At 31.7% G+C, this 19,240-nt stretch overlaps 1 protein-coding gene across 3 annotated transcripts in view; it reads left to right on the top strand.

The window, feature by feature from the left end:
* The window catches only part of LOC118202760 (E3 ubiquitin-protein ligase PHF7-like), a 122,993-nt gene that overhangs the window by 18,241 nt on the left and 85,512 nt on the right, over nucleotides 1-19,240 (top strand). For all 3 annotated transcript variants that reach the window (XM_085809859.1, XM_085809860.1, XM_085809858.1), the window contains exons 2-3: nucleotides 6,212-6,257; nucleotides 9,761-9,852. In XM_085809859.1, the coding sequence (XP_085665985.1) occupies nucleotides 6,212-6,257; nucleotides 9,761-9,852 (138 nt within the window). The remainder of the gene's footprint in view (nucleotides 1-6,211; nucleotides 6,258-9,760; nucleotides 9,853-19,240) is intronic.

Below are 19,240 nucleotides of genomic sequence, written 5' to 3'. Positions count from 1 at the left end.
AGAGCTGCACACTATTTACTCACTATTACACAGTTTTGATTCAGGTAAATCAGCATACATTCCTACGAGTGTGACGAGGTTTTTGTTCGAAACAAAGCTCATTGTACATCGTAGAATAGTCCAGCAGAGCAACAGTAAATCTTCAAAACTGTTAGTAATCCAGGAAAGCAGGTAAAATTACAGTTCCTTCGAGTGCTTAATTGCTATCCCACTTCTGAGAAAATTTTTGTGTGGATTTTAAACGATGAACAAATTAATTAACAAAAGGCATTTTAATTACACAAACGATTATTACATAAATACTGTAGCTTTTAGCTGTGTTCTGCTTTTCTTCCTATCTCAATAGTATAAAAAGTGTAAATGTTCTTGAATAGGCATTAGTAGAGTGACGAGTGAATCATGGTCGCTAATGTCAATTGAAATAAAAGCGAATATCTGATTTCGCTAAGGTGCTAAGTTTGCTTTTCAAGATGGATCAACATTTTACACCACCAATATTGCTAAGTTTGCTACATCTTTTTCACTACAATGATGAAATGCCATATCTCTCCATCTATGTCATCAACTGTCTCTACAATATTAATTATTTCTAATATTGTCCTTATTACATATATATCCTTCAAACTAGTACCTTGATGCTTGTGTTCTGAAGGTGGGTTGTAATGCATCAACAGAAAATCTGAAAGATTTCTTTTCTCAGCCAATTTTTCTCATTCTTAATTTAAACTCTATTAAACCATACTCAGATATGTTCTGTTGTAGTCATATGTGAAAAATGAATTCTAGACACATTTTACGATTTTATTACCATGTGATTTTTATTTGCACTGATTACTTTAAGAATATATAGAAATTAAATGTTTAATATTCAAGGAAATTCGAAAAGTTATAATTCTCAGAAATGTTAAACTTGTTATTTCAGCTTACAATATACTGTTAACTTTTGTTACTTCTGTGCTTACAGAATCTTTTTTCTCCTTATAAACCTGCCAAAAAATTGCAATTTTCATTGCTACCAGAAAGTTAAGTTCTAATTATTTTTTCTCAAATGGAGGAATGATGATTTAAATTGCATATTTCATTTATTATTAAAAACTGATTCTTACTTAACCATACAAGTTTACTACTGCTAACCTTCCATCAAAATATGATTTAGTCCATATTCTTTGCAATTTTAGTTTTTCAAATATTTATGACATTCTTGAAGTAGTTATAATATGCAAAAAAAAAAAAAAAAAAAAAAAGGGGGGGGGAGTAGAAATAGTAATTGGTAATGTGAGGCATATAAATGTGAGAAGTAGTTTATTGCAGTTCCTTCTGCTATGTTTTAATACTAATTTAAAATTAGGAGCTTTTTCTCCAGATTATTTAACCTGTTAATGTACTCAACTGAGTTAACTCATGTATTCTAAACTAAATTATTTCCACACACCCAAGTAAATATGTTCTAGAATTTATTTTTGAGATATGACTACAACCAGGGTTCGTATGGTCCTTAAGAGTCCTTAAAAGTCCTTAATTTTTTTTAAATCGATTTTTGGTCCTTAAAAGTCCTTAATTTCGGCCAAAATCGTCAGAAGGTCCTTAATTTTAATCATATGAAATTTTGGTCTTGTTTTTACAACTGCTATTTTGAGTGTGAATTACCATTTTGGAGGAATATTTTTGGCGATTCACTGACAAATATGATTATCTTTTGAATGAGTTCATGGGTTATAATTTGTTCCTATTTCTAATAGAAAGGGTTGGGTACTTGGAGTTTCTGAGCAAGAAGTGAAACATAAGGATTTCAAAATTTTTTCACTTTTTTTAATGAAAAGCTCTTAAACAACTTTCCACTTTTGTGGATGTGAATTCTTTTATAAAACGGCTCGAAATTCGGTGACTTATCAGCATTTCGGCGATTTTAATATCACTTTCTATAGAAAATTTTTAATTCGGAGATCTGGGAATTGTTCGTCGATTTTTTTTTTTAAAAACATTATAACTTTGATAAATTTACCTAAATTAATGGTAGTATATTGAAATTATGTTTAGGAAATAACGTTAAAATACAACATTTTTTTTTTTTCTCTCGTATTATGAAGAGACATTACTTTCCGTTTCGGCTATTTATTATACAGTATTTGGAATATGAAAAATAAACAAGATAATAAATGTTATAAAGCACAGTTTATAAAACAATTCATAGCAAAAGCAAAATAGCTATGCAAATAATTAAAAATTTCTTCCTTTCAATTTTTTCATGGTAAAAAGTTTTTCCATGTAATTGTTTCAGAATTATTAGATTATGCATAAGTTTTCTCTATAAAATTAATTTCACACTTTTTTCCACTGATTTTTTTTCAAACTATTTCTGGCCTTTTTTCTATTACAGAATTGGTAGGGCTAATTTTACTTTAGGATTTTAGACATTGCAACTTGGAAAGTTTAGAAGGATTTGAAGGCAAGATTTACAGACCCACAATTCTAGAAGGCTCCATTAAAATGTGACAAAATAAAAAATATCTTCATTGTATTAACACATAATGAATGTATTTTACAGAAATTTTATGATGAATTTCATACATTGTGAAGAATTTTTGGAAGGACACTGAAAATATAATGTTTGAATGTTGTACTTCTGATGCTAGAAGTCTTTTTCTTTTTATCTTCTCTTTCCTGTTTATCTTCTCTTTATTTTCTCAACTTTTCACTAGACACAGGCATCGGAAATACCAAAAATGTTTCTAATCTTTTCGCCTGGACAGTCATTTAGGCATTTATAAAAAAAAAAAAAAAAAAAAAAAAAAATATTAATAAAGAAATTGAAAACTGACAATTTAAAAGATTCACATTATACATCTCAATCAATCATACACAGGGCTGGCGCTGGGCTTTTTCCCCACCTGATGAAATCTCTCTGGTTCTTAAATTCTGCTGCCTAGTGCCTTCCTAAATTCTGCTGCTTAATGCTCTCCTAAATTCTGCTTCCAGTCCCTGTCCTAAATTCTAAAATGTTTTGCCATTTCTAGATTTTGTTGCTCGGCGTGTCACTAAAATCTAAAAGTTCTGCCTCATCGGCTCAAACCAATCCTTACCACATATAATTTCATATTTATTCTGAATGTTCATATTACTAAAGAAATAAAATTAGCAGCTTTTCCTTTATATTCTAAATGAATTTGTTTTTGTAGAATAACAGAAAACTTTAATTCCAAAAATTCTGAAGTGCAGAGGAAACATATTGAAAGAAACTGAATACATATGCAAATTAATCAGTTGTTTAGAATTTTAGCATTTACTATAGCTTTCCATTTCCTCACCATAATGCAAATCAGATAGTTTTTTAACTGAGATTTTTGGATTGTAAGACAGAAAGTTTTTGCTCTCCACTTGGATTTTGCCTTAGTTTCTGCTACATCTGATAATTTGTAATGATTCATCTTTGCATTATCATTGCTAATATTTGAATTTGTTACTACAATAAAGTTACTGAGTCACCTTAGATTAAATTTAAATTGCGTAGTCTTTGAATACTAGTCCACATTTTTTGTTTGAATTTGGCTGTTCCTGTTTACTTGCATCACCAAAAGCTGTAGTTTATTTTGTCAACATAACATAAGAACGTGCCTGTATGTTCCATAGTCTTTTTAAATAAGAGGTATATTTGAATCTTTATGTGATGCTGTAGTTTCCTTTAGACATAACGATAATTTGAGAAACTAGTGGGAACACTAGCTTGTGTACTGAAACAGATTTCTAATTGTTAGAAAAGATGTTTAAAGAGAAGAAAATTGATATAAATTAGCCAAAATGTCTAGGAACACTTCGAATTAAAATGACACATAACTATTTTGTTTTGTAACTTTTAATGTGTAATTATCCTAATACTGTTTAGGAATCAGTGTCATAAATTGCGTGTATTTTAAACTGTAAAATGTTATTAGATTGTGATTTTAATAATGGCCATGTAAATCTATAACGACTTAGGGTATTTAACTACCTAATTTAATTATTTATAACTAACTGCTCATCTTTAAAAGTTATCTATACGTATTAAAGCAAGTTATTGCTTTTCATTAATCCACAAGATAACGCACGAAAATGTAAAAACTATTATAAACTTATTCTTTGCATCTAGGGAAACTTAAAATAATACAAAACAACTTATCACCTCTGCTATATTAGTGGCTTATTGGAACCTTAAAATAGATTAACCAGGTTACAATCCCAGAAACTGCATATGAAGGTACAACACTTGTAGAGACATTAGAATTTTTTTTTTTAACAGGAACAAATGAAAAATTAACAAGCGCCTTCACCGAGAATTGAACCGCGGACCTCTGAAATACATGCTCAGTGTGCAGACCACCACACCAAGAAGGCGGGAGAAATTCCTTATATACACCCCCTTTTAAAAGGCGACTGGGGTTTTAGGGAACCCAGTCGCCAAATCCTGGGTGAGGAGAATCATTATCCACCATCCTTTTAGATCGGGCGTCTCTGTAGAGACATTAGGTATTTTTTGGAAGCAGGAAAGATAAAAAATATGCGAAGCCTTCCCCAGGAATCAAACCATGAAACTGTCAAATATGAGCCGAGTGTGCAGAACACCACATTAGAAGACATGCCAAGAAATGTGGGAGAAATACCTTACCTACAACAGGCTTTCAGGTTTTTTTCCTGATCAACAGGTCTCTCTCTCGGCTAGCAACAGCTAATCTTCTGTTACAAATCATACTGATTATGATTTTATTTCTCATTTTAACCTATGCCATTTGACATAAAATTTACCTGCTAATTACTAAACCTCTAGACTGAATAAGTACATGGCAAAATGAGACATAAAAGAAAAAATCAGCATAAAGCTGTTAATAAAATGTAAATGAAATGTCCCCAATCTTCTTTCAAATATGTCCAACTATTATACGTGTAAAATATTTAATACTATTTGAGAAATTTTATAATGTGGATTTCATTCTCAAATTTGTTTTAAAGTTATGTTTAATAAGAATGCATCCTACTTATGGATCTATTTTATTCTTAGAATGTTATTACAAAAGTGAAATTCAGATATAACCTGATTGAATTGAATTTTTTTAGCTTCTATTGGCTGATAGGTCCTTAATTTTTTTCATTAATGGTCCTTAAAAGTACTTAATTTCCATGTGCAGAAATGTGTACGAACCCTGTACAACAGAACATATCTACAGTTTTCAAAATAAAGAAATAGTTGGAGTTAAAAATAAAGAATAAAAAATCGGCTGAAAAAAGACACTTTCTGAATTTTTGTTAGTGCATTAAGTTGGGTAAGTTTTCTGGTGGGAAGCATTAAAAATCAAAGTAAAATTTCAGGCATACTATTAAAAAATTTTCAGATAATTCTATGGTTTATAAGTTTGAAAAATATTATTTACTTGCTATATGCACATATTTTTTTCATATAATTTACTGTGCTAAGCAACGTTAAATGGAACTTCACACAAATGGCATTAGAAACTGTTGTTACAGTCTCTGTCATATCTAAATTAATCATTTTCAGTAAAAAGGCAGCTATCAAATAAATTTGGGCTTCTTGACTTAGTCAATAAAGTAGGTTGGACAATGATCAGATCAGTATAATGACTTTCTGAAAAGGCACTAAGAGATGAACTGAAATTTGATGCTTTGCAGTAGACATGATTCATATATTCATTGAAGATTTATAGCTGTGTGAGATCAGTTTTCTAATACAGAAAATCTTAAAATAATTAATAAAAAGGAATGCCATACAATATTGTATACTGTATGAATTCAGGCAGACATTTAATTCTAAAAAGAAGCATTTCTCAGCTGTCTTTTAAAGATTCTGAGAATTTAAGGTAAAACATTGCTGCCAGAAATACAATTTGGATAAAAGGTTGGGATGATTTATTTCAGGTAGAGAGTGTTTGCTAAGAAGGGATGATTTATTTCAGGTAGAGAGTATATATAAGAAGCCTTTAGTTTGTACATCATCAGCATCAGCTAGCACAGCTATCAGTACTGAATAATTTCAAATTTATTATATTATAATTGCTGTATTACTGCTCACAACTAAACATTGCCTAGCTTGGAAAACAAGCATAAACTTTTTGTATGCATATTTGTGAATTTTACAGATTTCTGTTATAGCTTTTCTAATGTTGTAATTTTTTTTTCAACCTTGCAGCATCTTAGCTTTAAATTCTATTGCATTTTCTGTTTTTAGATGAACAAAATGCCAAAAAATAAGGAAACTGCTGGTAAAAAATCTGGTAAAGTATATTTTGTGCTTTTGTATTTATCATCATCATCATTATTATTTTTTATTATTCTTGATCTAATAAAATAGTCATTCTTTTCATAAAGTGTTATGTACTGTTAGGGCTGCTGCCATATAGTTAGATTTCATTCTAGTGGCACTAAGTGGCATATTTTATGTTTGGCATTCAGTTAACAAAAGAAACTTACTTAGAAACTTTACTTACAAAAGTACTCATATAGTTTCTCTTTCCATTATATTCCACCTTGTGCTGCTGTAATTTTCACTCTATATAAATGGATTAAAAATTAGACTACATTGCATTCATTAAATCTTGATTAAATAATTCTTAAGGTATGAATACCTTTTGATTTGTTATACATTTTCAGATTTAATGTAAAAATTAATAAGTGAAAAATATAAATAGTATTCAAGAATGCATAACCCTTTATTCCAAGACCCGTGGCTTATCAGAATTCTATTGTAAAAGATGACATATGTTTTTATGACCGAAATTCAGTTGGCTGTAGGGTAGATGTGATCAAAACTAAGCCCTGGCTAGAAAAATATCTTAATTTTAGTGGTCAACCAACTATTTAATTTGGTTATGTCATATAAAACTTCTTCGCAGGTTGTCTTACACGGAGAAGGCATATTTGCCTGGAATTTAGTAGAGAAAAGAAAACTGGAGCCCATTTGCTTCTTCATGGCAAGGGCCATGGGGTGCGAAATAGTTGGGTGTGGTTGCTTTGCAAGTTCCTTTCCTGGTGAAAAAATGCAAGCATAATGGATAGCCTCTATTCACTGGTCTTTAGAAAAGTAATAAGACAGTGGGCTGCGAGGCCAACTGTAGAGAAAGCAAAAATTCACAGTCTATGAAATTGTACTTCATAAACAATTAAATGTTGTGGATCAAAATCCATGCTTCAATGCCAAATTTGTCCAGTTCTCTGACTTTTTTTTAAGCTAAAACAAATTGCTGTGTACAGCATGGGAAAAAAAAAAAAAAAAAAAAAAAAGAAAGAAAGAAAGGTTGAACTGCACCAAAATAAAGGTGCTTTGTTAGCCCAGAAGGGCTATTACCGTATTTGACGGCATATAAGACGCACCCTTATTTAGAAGGCCACACGCATGTAGATGTAGAAAAAGTTATTTGTGTCTAGACCTTTATCCGTGCTAAAAATAGCATTCAGTATTGAAAGTTAACCTATGTCCTTCACGTATAAGACGCAGGTAACTTTTGTGAGACCAAATTTAGGAAAAAAAGTGTGTCTTATATGGCGTCAAATATGGTAATTTCGTTTTGGCATTTTGCATTGAAAACTTTAAATGTCGGTTCACTTTTCAAACTGTTGCCACCAAATATAACAGCCATGTATTATATTTAACAAAATTAAATAATTAAGAATCTGCATAAGTGTATGTTTGTTTCTGGCATTGTGATAAAACAATGGTACCTAGAGCCATCAAATTTTGAATAATGTACAATTCCACCTGAATATGGACATCTGGAAGCACAAATTTGTATTTTATTATCTGTTTCATATTTTGTAAAACTTTAAACGGATTTTTAATTAACCAACTCAATGATTTCAAAGCGAGCAATAGCAACGTTTGCACGTTAAAATAACGTTTGCATTAAAATTTGACTTGCTGCTCCTTTAGCACGATACGTAGCTTGCAGCTTCTTCCATATTTTACATGCCTTGTCTTTACGTTGAAGAGAAGCAATAATATTATCACTTATAAGTGAAAGTATTAAGGCATAAGCCTTTTTTGATTTCAAAACATCTGCAGCTCTGTCCGCACTTGCTTCTGTTTCTAAAAATGTGTCCAATTCCCTTGCAGTAAATACTGCTTCAACTCTTCGACACGAAACAGCAAAGTTATTAACACCATCAAATGGCGCAATACCAAAAACTTTCCATTCACTTCTGGTTGAAAAAGCCATCATTCATAAAACACCAAAAAAAAATCACGTGAACGATAAGTTATGACACTGGCATAGAAAGTTCAATGAAAAAATATCAGCGAATTCTAACTTTTGATGAACCACGCTCTGCTGTTGAACATAAAAATGCCATGGCTCAAAAAACAAATATGTATTACAAAGCAATATGCAAAGATACATGCAGAGTTACATACAGAGATATACTAGCAAAGTTACATGTAGATTTAGAAGAGAGGTCATATATCTAACAACAGATCATGGTTTAACAAATCATAAACAAAACACATAAAACAACCAATCAAAAATAACATAAAAGAATGGGATTAAGTTTCAGAATAATTCGGACCTGACTGAAAGCTAATGAATATATCGGACGTGACAGAAAGCTATACTTCCTTTTAACCAGTAATAATGTGATTACAAATAGCTCAACAAAAGCAAAATACCATGAACGATATTTATTGAGTTTTCTTAATCCTGACTTGCCATTAGCTCTCTTCAGTTATGCTTCGAAATACACAATTGGATCCGTACTGCAACAGTGGGAAGAAGGCAGCTGGAAACCCTTAGCTTTCTCCCAAAAAAGTTAACCAATGCTCAGAAAGGATATGGTACATATCCTAGCCTTTTATCCTGGGTCTTCAAATATTTTGCTCTTCCCAAATGTTATATTATAGAGTACCAGTGACATTCTGTGCCTGAGATCCTATAATGCCTGTTTGTATTGAGTATACACCGTATCCACAAAAATCGTTTCCCGACTTTTATTCTCACAACTGTTGGTTGTAGTTGTACTTTCAATTGCAAAAATGTTTTAAATTGTACAAATTTTCATATTTTGGCATTTTATAAATTAAAAAAAAAGAATTTTGTAAAAAGGACAAGATCTAACTTTTTATGTGTGCTTCTGGTCTGTATACTTAGGAATATTTTTACTCATTGCAAAAAAATAAAATACAAAAAGTGTGACTCCCAAAAAGTTAGCCAAGGTATTTCATTTTAAATTTGGAGATCATATTAAGGGCTTTACATAAATTGAAAAGCAAAATGTTTGCAGCGATATGTAACTAAAACAAAAATAGGAGTTTAGAAAAAGGTTTCTGACATTAACAGTGATGATAATTTCTGTGCATATTGTCATGAAAAGCATTGATCAATTAAATTTTTATCTTATTCACAAAATTTTTCTTATTTTGGTCCATTTTCGCCATTTGGAAGAAAACTTTTTTGTTTTATTTTTCATAATAAGTGTAACATTTTCCTAAATATAAGTATAGGGACCAGAGGAATAAATAAAAAGTTAGATTTCATATTTTATATGAAATTAATTTTTTAATATCAAATGTCATGATATGAATATTTGTATAATTTCAGTTATTGTTGTAATTGGAAGTATATTTCAACTACTAGTGATTGAGAAAATAAAGGCCAAGTAAGGAAACTCTTAGAGGGCATTGAAATACACTGCTTTATGTAATGATAGCAAAGTTCAAATTACTTTCAAAAACATTTTGTTTATATCACTTGTTTGTCATTATCTAATTTAGTTTAATATTCTGTTTCAGTCTGTTGCTTTTGTAAAACAGATGAAAATGATGAATTCCTTTATGGAAAGTTTTACCATCTGAAGTCATTATCTGTTCATCACAACTGCATGGTAAGGTTATTGATCAAGATAGACTATTTTATGAAGGGTGTTCAAATGAAAAGGTACGAAATGACACTGTGGGTATAATTGAAGTCTTTATTCATAACCAGAGGCCTGAGCTCAACTATCCCACTGTTTCACAAGTCGAAGGCTAAGAACGGTCTCACAGTACACATAACTTTTAATGGTTTTTCCACGCTAGAGGAATTTGAGTATTGGACCTCAGATGTCGGAAAAGATGTGAGCATCACTTTGCCTGCTGGGAGCACAACTTTGAATTTATTAAGGAGAGGTAATGACACATGCTTTCAATGCATGCTGTCCCACTTTGTCTCTGGATCAAAGTGATGGCACTATCTTTCATCACCGCCAATGATCCACTCTAGGAAAACGGGGTCTTCATGATGCCAGACCAATGCATAGTTCCTTTTGTGGTTCACTGAGCTTTAGAACCCCTTGCATGTATATACCTCTTTTGGTAACCCAACATGTTTTGCACAATTGTCCTCACTGTTCCAACGCTGGTCCCCAACCATCACTGCCATTTTTGACATTGCAATATGCCAGTCACATCTCACCAGGTCGTTCACCTTTGCCTGTCCTGGTCTGGGGTATTTACTCATACTCTGCTTGCCTTCACAAAAATGAGCATTCCACTTTCTCACTAACTTGTCGGACACACAGTCTCCACTGTATATGGCCACCATTTGGTGATAAATATAGGCCGATTTCACCCACTCTCTAGTCAGAAATCTGATAACACCTCATTGCTCCTCAATCATGAATGCAATGTGAACGCCATGATATCCTCACATGCACTGCCACATCAAATGAACTGAATGCAAGCTGCCTGCTCCTCTCCTGCATCATATGTGGATGATGCGCGTGCACACAACTATGCTGGACACTACATTCGTATCCCTAGATGTCTTACTGCGTAATCCAAAAGTGGCATATTCAAGTTTCAACCATATTGTTTGTTAACATGTTTCGTAACTTTTCATTTGAACACCCCTCATATAACTAATCATTCACAAAAAATTATGAAATAAGGTTAAAACAACTGACATTAATAAATGTAGCTGGCAGATAAAAATCTCTCCTGAGTTAATGTTATAAATATCTACACAGTATCTATTGATTCGTAATTTTACATCTTTAAGCATCAGAACTGTGGAAGAATAAGATTTACGATTAAATTTTAAAAATTTCATTGCTTGTGTCTTTATACTAATTAGAAATGTTTTCCCCCACTTTCTGGTGTGATTAATGTCAATTATTAGCTCTTTTCATTGGTAAGTATTTGATTTATTGAGATTTAATGTTTAATTCTTCAGTGCTTGCGAGATTAAACTATTCTTCCTTCCCAAATATGCACAATATCTGTCGGTCATAAATTTGTAATAATGCAAATTTGTTTCTTTGCGGTGCTTGGCTGGAATGCAAGCTGAGCTCATTCATGACCATGAAAGGGTTATGAATAATGATAAGCAACCCCCTTTTTTTCCCTTTGAAAAGAAATTTCTGCCAGCTGTCTCCTTTTGTTTTCCTATGTTTGTTTCTCATTGGCTAACAAAGAAATTTTGTTCAAACTGCATGCCTAATATTAAATTTTGAAAAGGGAAGACATAATTAAAATAGCTCATATTTATGGTTTTCAAGAGCAAATGCAATTTTCGCATGACAACTTTTAAATGTATATGTAATTTATCATATGCCATACTTTTTTGTATATAAGCTGTATTTCCTTCACAAAATAAATGATAATTAGGGTTATGGCTCATACATGCAGATTATTAGAAATAGGTACATACAATCATGTGGCAATATAGTAGCAGGTATTTCATGATTGAGTGTAAAATCCATTGTTGGATGAATGTGTCATAGGATTGAACAATTTGAGTTCTGGTTGCAGGTCATATCATATGAAGGAAAATGTTTGACAAACAGTTTAGCTACAATGTACACTGCTCAAAAAAAAAAAAAAAAAAAAGGGGGGGGGACAGTGCTATATCTCCTGTTCTACTGGGGCGATTCACGAAATTCAAATTGCGTTCTTCATGTCTCGAAAGCGCGACTTCGGATATATATTAGATTTATATATAGCACTATTCTAACATAGGTATTTTGACACAAAATCGAACTTTTTCTGAAATAACATATAAATTTTTTTACATATTTCGATTCTACGACTCAAATTATGCCAGAACACCAAGTTTTGTAAAAATCGTACGAGTAGTTTTTAAAATATTAGCTCTCAAGATTTTAGCTCCTCAATGTTAATTGAATTTAACAAATATTTACTTATATCTCTTTTTTATTAAATGTTTTTGATTTTTTCTCTCACATTTCGAAATTTAGGTTCATTCAAAATAAAATTTACCTATTTTTTGTGTTTTATTTTTTAAATTTCTATTTTTAAATAATTTTTATAAATTTCTCGAAAAAAATTTTGAATTATAACCTACAAAATTTTTACCATCATCTTAAAGTAGGTGTATTTTTAAGCATATCTGCAAAAAATTAGACTTTTTTATTCAAAATTTTCTAAGATATACACAAATTTACATATTTTCGCTTTTTGAAATTTGGCATCTTTGTTTTGAGCGATAATAACGCCAAATGTGGTCTATGGATTTTTGTTACACTGTATTGCCGCAGCTATTTTTAACCTTAAATTTCAAGTAAAATTTTATGGCGAATTAATTATATGACATTTTTTCCCTCAATGATGCATCATAAATATTTATTAATACTATATGAAAAGCTATTTTTTTAAATAAATTTTTTAATATTTTTTTTTAATTTCTCTCTCTCTCTCTTTTTTTTTTTTTTTTTTTTTGCTAAATAAGAGTAAATTTTTACCTTCGGCGTTTTATCGTCTGCTACTTTACTTCGTTTAAATCGAATTGTCTAAAACTGAGAATTTTCGTTTGATGTTTATTTGAATTTTATGACATTAACTGCACAATTTATTTCTGAACAAACTGATGCTTTTGAAGTGGCTGAAAGAGTGGCTGGTACTATCATCCATATTTTTAAAGCACGGTATATTTTTATAGAAACATAAGCTTTAGAATAATCAATTTTATAAAAGTTAAATTATGATATAAACATATAACCCTCTAGAGACTGAATTAATGGAAGTTCAGTGGTTATGTAGAAATGATCTGCAGCTACTTAATCGCTGGATAAGTCAGCTGTGGACAAGTAAGAATAATTATATAAACGACACCCGACATTCTGAATTCAATTAACAATGAGGATACGATGTTTATTAAATGAATTCAAGAAGTTTTAAAACATAAAAAATCAACTCATTTTTTATCCTAAAATGTATTTTTGTGCGTAGCGTATTTTCATTAATCTAATTTAAAATTCTAATAATTCTTAAAATTCGAATTTAGAATGTAATTGTCAAGATCTAAATCCTAATCATCAGTAAGATGATAAGTAATTATTACGGTTATTAATAAATCCTTCTTATAACGTAATTGCAAATATTTCAAAAACTTTCTGTCTGAATGCATATATTTTTCCGTGCAAATATTTAAAATTTTATATTAATCAAGATTGCACATGATATTATTTATTTGCACTTCAGTTCTTAACGTCAGTTCTAGTAGAAGTTACAAATCAATTATATTTAATTAAGGATTGGATTGGATTATTTAATTACAGCAAAGCACACGAGGGCTATCTGCCTAAAGGGAGGGATGCCTTCGTGGAGGACTTTCTACAGGAAACTGGCTCGTATACACGTTACACATTAGGAAAACCACGAAAACACCCATGTAACCAGCCCGTTCGCGGGATTCGAACCTCGGACCGAACTACCAGTGATCAGCGTCTTTACCACTCGGCCGCTGGTGGGCTATTTAATTAAGGAATGACTAAGTTTAGAAACAGCGTTCCGTAACAGCAATTCAATTATTGGCGCCGTATCTTTCGTGTTACTCCCGATTGGCAAGCTACATGATTTTTAATGGTTATTCGGGTTTTGTTAGTAACTTCACTTGGAAATACTAACTTAAACTAGGTTAAACTAGGTTAGTTGGTTATTTGAACATAGAAAGAACGTGGGAGCTATTTGATTAAGATGAGAACCTTTGTAAAGAGAACCTAGAAAACTACGAAAACCGACCATGCAGCCTGGGTTAGACTTCGCAACAAACAATTAGTGTTTAAGAATCTTCAAATGCTAGGCAACTGGTGAGGCTCCAATTAAATCTCCAATTTAATATTTTATTTGTGAATATTTAAAATATTGTTGTATTCTTAGACACAAAAAGAATTTAAGTTTTGTTAACTCGTTAGTAAACTACCAAGTGGTAGTGCAAATGAATATTCAATTTCTTTTGCAATAATTGTATTCACTTAATATTCTTGGAATATGAGGTAAAGAAGGAACATTCTCGGAAGAGTAAAGAAGTGTTTAAATCCAGTGATATTAGGTTTGTCTTACAAGCTCAGGATCAAAACGATTCTGCGATTGCCCGAGTAGTTGACTTGTAAATGGCTGTGAATTAAGCAGATGACTTTTAATCTTACCTTTTCAGTCAGAAAACATATTCCCCCTCAAAAAAAGTACTTTGTATTGCATGGCAATGCATCTTTTCATTATTCAATAACCAGTCGGAGAACCGCTTGTCTTCCGAAAATAAGTATGTGTACTCAATCGTCCTGCATGTTCTTCAAATTTGTCTTCTTGTGATTTTTTTTCTTTCCTAAAAACTAAAGTTGCCTCTCAAAGGAAAGTTTTTTGACATTGAAGAGACAAAAGGAGTATGACATCTACTTTTAGAGGCATGTCAAAAACAGATATCTACAAGCCTTCTCTTCCATTACATGTTGTGCAGTCAGACAAAAAGTTGCATCAGCGTGCATTCTATAATCTATTTTTATTACACTCTGATTACTTTATTAACATACAGTGAATATATACTAAATCTTTTCCTTTAGCTTAAGTAATTCGGAATTTTTGACGGAATTGTTGTCGGAACTAGGTCTTAGAAGATAAGTCAAATTAAATATTTCGATAACCCAATAAATTCAAGGTCGAAGTTTCAATATTTTATTTTCGGAGGGAGGGGAAATTTTTTCAGTTTTGGTCCATTATCCTAAGTATATTTGCTTCGATTCTTTATTTTCCATAAAAGCGAAAAATTTACGCTTGGTATACATATAGCATAGCTTCAAACTAAAATTTAATAATATACAGAGTTCAATTAACAACAAATTATAATGAAAGTTCCACATTGAAACGGTCATAAAAGGAAAACTACTGGATCAAATGTTATCAAACTTGGTAATGGGGTAAAGGAGGTCATGGGAATTTATTTTCTGCGAAAAAAGGAAGTTCGAAACCTCACCATCAGGGGGGAAATGCCGCTGTATGCGATATTGTTGAACGAAATGTGGGTCGGAATCTAACTTAACCTTTTGTTACACGGGTTTAATATGTTGTATACCCTTAAGAAACTTTGAAGTAGGCAAATTACCATTTAAAAGCATTAAATTCGATAAAAGTCGAGTGCGCCATCCGTGTAAGTGAGAAATTCGTCCGTGAAAACCACGAATTAGTGATTAGAAAGTGTGAGATCGCAAATCACTTGCACAAGTGTGCACAATCTGGAAATCGTTTTCTTACAGATCGCTAATTTGTAATTTTTGAAGCCTGAATTCGGCCCTAAAACATGAAGATTCAAAACGCTTTTAATCGATTTGTGCCAAAGAAATCCCTCATGTTATCTACCTAGTTCCATTGCATTCTCGTACTGCATTCGATTGCATAGCAGTCATTCCACACCGTCTGGTTTCATAACTGAACCATTTTTCTCTGAAAAGAAGTCAACAGCTGGATCACTGTGATTGCACCTCGCTTAGAGTCAATGTTAAAATGTTTCGTGATACACGGACTGCACTAACGTGGCATTTTAGATAGTAGGATTTTTATGCAGGGCTGGGCCCCACCTCACATGTATCGCACAGTTACTTGGGCAACATTTCACGAGTGAACGTCTTATAGGCCGACATTTCCCCTCTTCCCACCAGACCTCATCCTCTGTGACTTTTGGCTATGGGGTTATCTCAAAAGCACTGTTTATGGTGATAATCTAAACAATTTGGCAGAAATGAAAAATGTGATACACTGGCATATTCGTAACATTCCTTCTGATATGCTAAGAGCTGCTGTTGAGAATGCAGTAACAGGATTTAACTTGCTTTCGGAAAATGCTGGACGCTACATTGAACATGCTTTGTAACACGTTTCGGAAAATATTAAACACATTTTAAACAGTTGTTTTCGTGTCTTATTTCATTTAACAATATTGTATACAGCGCCATTTTTCTCCTGGTGGTGATTTTTTGAACTCTTTTTTTCCCCACGGAAAATAAATTCTCATAACCTCCTTTACACGATTCCCAGGTTTGATAACATTTGGTCCGGTAGTTTTCCTTTTATAACCATTTCAAATTGAAACTTTAATTATAACCACCATGTAAAAAAGCTTTAAAAGATTAAAGATTTTAAAGCTGTAAATGATTGACAGTTTGGTTCAAGTCCCACCTTTAAAAATATATACATAAATATAATCTTTTATATTAATCCTCTTAGAAAGAATGTTATAAGAAGCTAATTTTTTCTCTCGAAAAGCTAATTTTTCTTTCTTATAGATTGTATAAAAAAACATGATCTTTAATATGATTTAGATTGTTTCAGCCGATATAAGAATCGGGTTACTCGGTGGTACAGAATAAACCCTGCTGGACTGTTTTATTTCTTTGTCATTTAGCAAAAAATCTTTTAATTAAAATATTTATCCTTTGGACTTCGCTTTAAACTTTATTTATAGTTAAAATGACTAGAAAATGAAAAGCTGTCTTTAGCTGAAACGCAGTTCATATAATTGATATTTTAAAAAATTGACAAGAATGCAAAATTTATGGAAGTCTAGCAGTCGAAAAATCTTAATTTTCTTGTGTGAGCACTAAAAATAACTGTAGAAGGAAAGAAGAAAATTAGGGAGAAAAGTAAGCAAAAATTTGCAGGGAAATTTGGCTGTCAGACATACCAAGATGTTTCAAAAAGTTGGGCGCTTTCGAATATACTTTCAGGATACTTCAAAGAATTTAGGTGTTCAAAGAGAAAACACTTGGACGTATACACGAGCAAATACCATCAATTGAGCTTGTGTTAACAGAAAAGACAAAAACGATATCATTGCAGATTAAAGTGAAGAGCGACTGGTTTTAGACTATATGGTTGTGTAAATTACGTTATAGAACATCATATGGTATCAAATATGGAGAATCCCATGATTTTCTCAGTCGAATTATTTGAAGATTCAGGAGTTTATCCAGTGATGTATGTTGATGTCACCTAAAGATGTTTTTTTTCCCCTCCTGATGAAACAGCGGCCGAGCGGTAAAGTCGCTGAACACTGGTAGTTCGGTCTGAGGTTCGAATCCCGCGAACGGACTGGCTGCATGGGCGTTTTCGTGGTTTTCCCCATGTGTAACGTGTATGCGAGCCAGTTTCCCTTAGAAAGTCCTCCACGAAGGCATCCGTCCCCTTAGGCAGATAGCCGTAGTGTGCTTTGTCATAATTAAATAAACCAAAACCTTTTGATGAAACCAGTCTTTCCTTTCATCTCATACCTTCAAAATGTTTAGCCTCTAAAGACTGATAAAGGCTCTGAAGAAATACTTCGTGAAGAACTTTCTAAGGGAAACCAGCTGTCATACGTGGTACACATGAGAAAATCCACGAAAACGCCCATGCAACCAGCCCATTTACTGGGGTTCGAACCCCGGAGTGAACTACCAGTTTTCAGCGACTTTACCGCTCGGCCGTTTGTGGGCCTTTATGAAATGGAAGGCGATAACTTTATTTAAAATGATTGTCAGAAATACCAAAATGTTTCGAAAAGTTGGATACTTTTTAATATACTTTCAGAATGCTTAAAGAAAAAGAGAAGAAACATAAATTTTTTCGTAAAATTTAGTATTTGTATTTTTTTTAATTTAAAACTTTTCAATCTTATGATATTTGATTCTTGCGATTTCAGAAATAAAATATTTGACTAAAATATGAATAACATTTTAAGAAACCAAATGTAGGATAAAATTGTGTAAAGCAATGGGCACAATGATAAAACTGTTTAAAGCAGTGTATGCAAGTCATCCTAAGTTAAAATGTCGGTTATACATCTCTCTTATTTGTATATATCTTTTCTGAACAGAACTTTGAAAGGCGTGTAAAACTGTGCTTTACTATATTTTCTCTTTTAATATAGTATGCAGTTTTCAAACGCATCGTAGTCTGGGTTACAAAGTATTCTTCCGAAAGAAACGCAGTTCAAATAAATAAAATAAAATTCTGGAAAATTGATATTAATAAATATATTTAAAATGCTCAGTTCGAAGGAATAAATAGAAAATTTTAAAACAATTATCTGAAGAGACAATGCAACACAAACAATTAAAATAAAAGTATAAAAATTTATAAATTACCTAAAATAATAATTATGACGATATAAATAATATATAAAGAATTATATATAAAATAATTATATACGAAATAATTATATATAAAGAAAACTATTTGAAAAAAAATAAACGCTGCATCTTTATTTACGCAGTTCGAATAGGTAAATAGAAATTTTTAAAACAGTTATTCGGAAAAAAAAAAAAAAAAAAAGTGCAACTCAAACGATTAAAATGAAATTCGAAAAAGAAAAAAATACTTAAAATAATAAGCTATAATTAAAAATATAATATAAAGAATATTATTTGGAAAAAAGGAACGAAGGTGACTTTTTTTCCTCTCACGGGAAAGGAAACTAGGTTGCCATATATTAAGAAGTTCGCCAAGTGAAGCATTCTTGGCGCAATCTGACAAAAAAGTGCCAACATAAATTTGTGAATATCTCCGTAAATTTTGCTCCAAATTTTACAAAATTTCATATTTAGGCGTAATTTGAGTCGTAGAATCGAAATATGTAAAAAAATTGGTATGTTATTTCAGAAAAAGTCCGATTTTGTGTCAAAATACCTATGTTAGAATAGTGCTATATATAAATCTAATATATATCCTAAGTCGCGCTTTCGAGACATGAAGAACGCAATTTGAATTTTGTCAATCGGCCCAGTAGATCGGGAGATATAGGACTGTCCCATTTTTTTTTAGCAGTGTACATTTTAAACTGCAACTAAACACAGAAACATGTTACTTTTGACCAGTTATAAATTTTTTATCTCAGTGTGGGGCAAATACTATTTTAATTTTAGCTGCTTTCTCACCTCACAGATCCACACATACGCTATGTGTACTAACTATGCATATGCTAAATTTACATAACTTGCTTAACTTTTAACTTAATGATGTTAAAGA

Source organism: Stegodyphus dumicola, chromosome X2 (assembly GCF_044657685.1).
Source record: "Stegodyphus dumicola isolate Sdum_Otavi_A_Nest chromosome X2, ASM4465768v1".
NCBI classification, from domain to species: domain Eukaryota; kingdom Metazoa; phylum Arthropoda; class Arachnida; order Araneae; family Eresidae; genus Stegodyphus; species Stegodyphus dumicola.
Note: the sequence above shows the minus strand (reverse complement) of the source record. Positions and strands in the feature narration are given on the sequence as shown.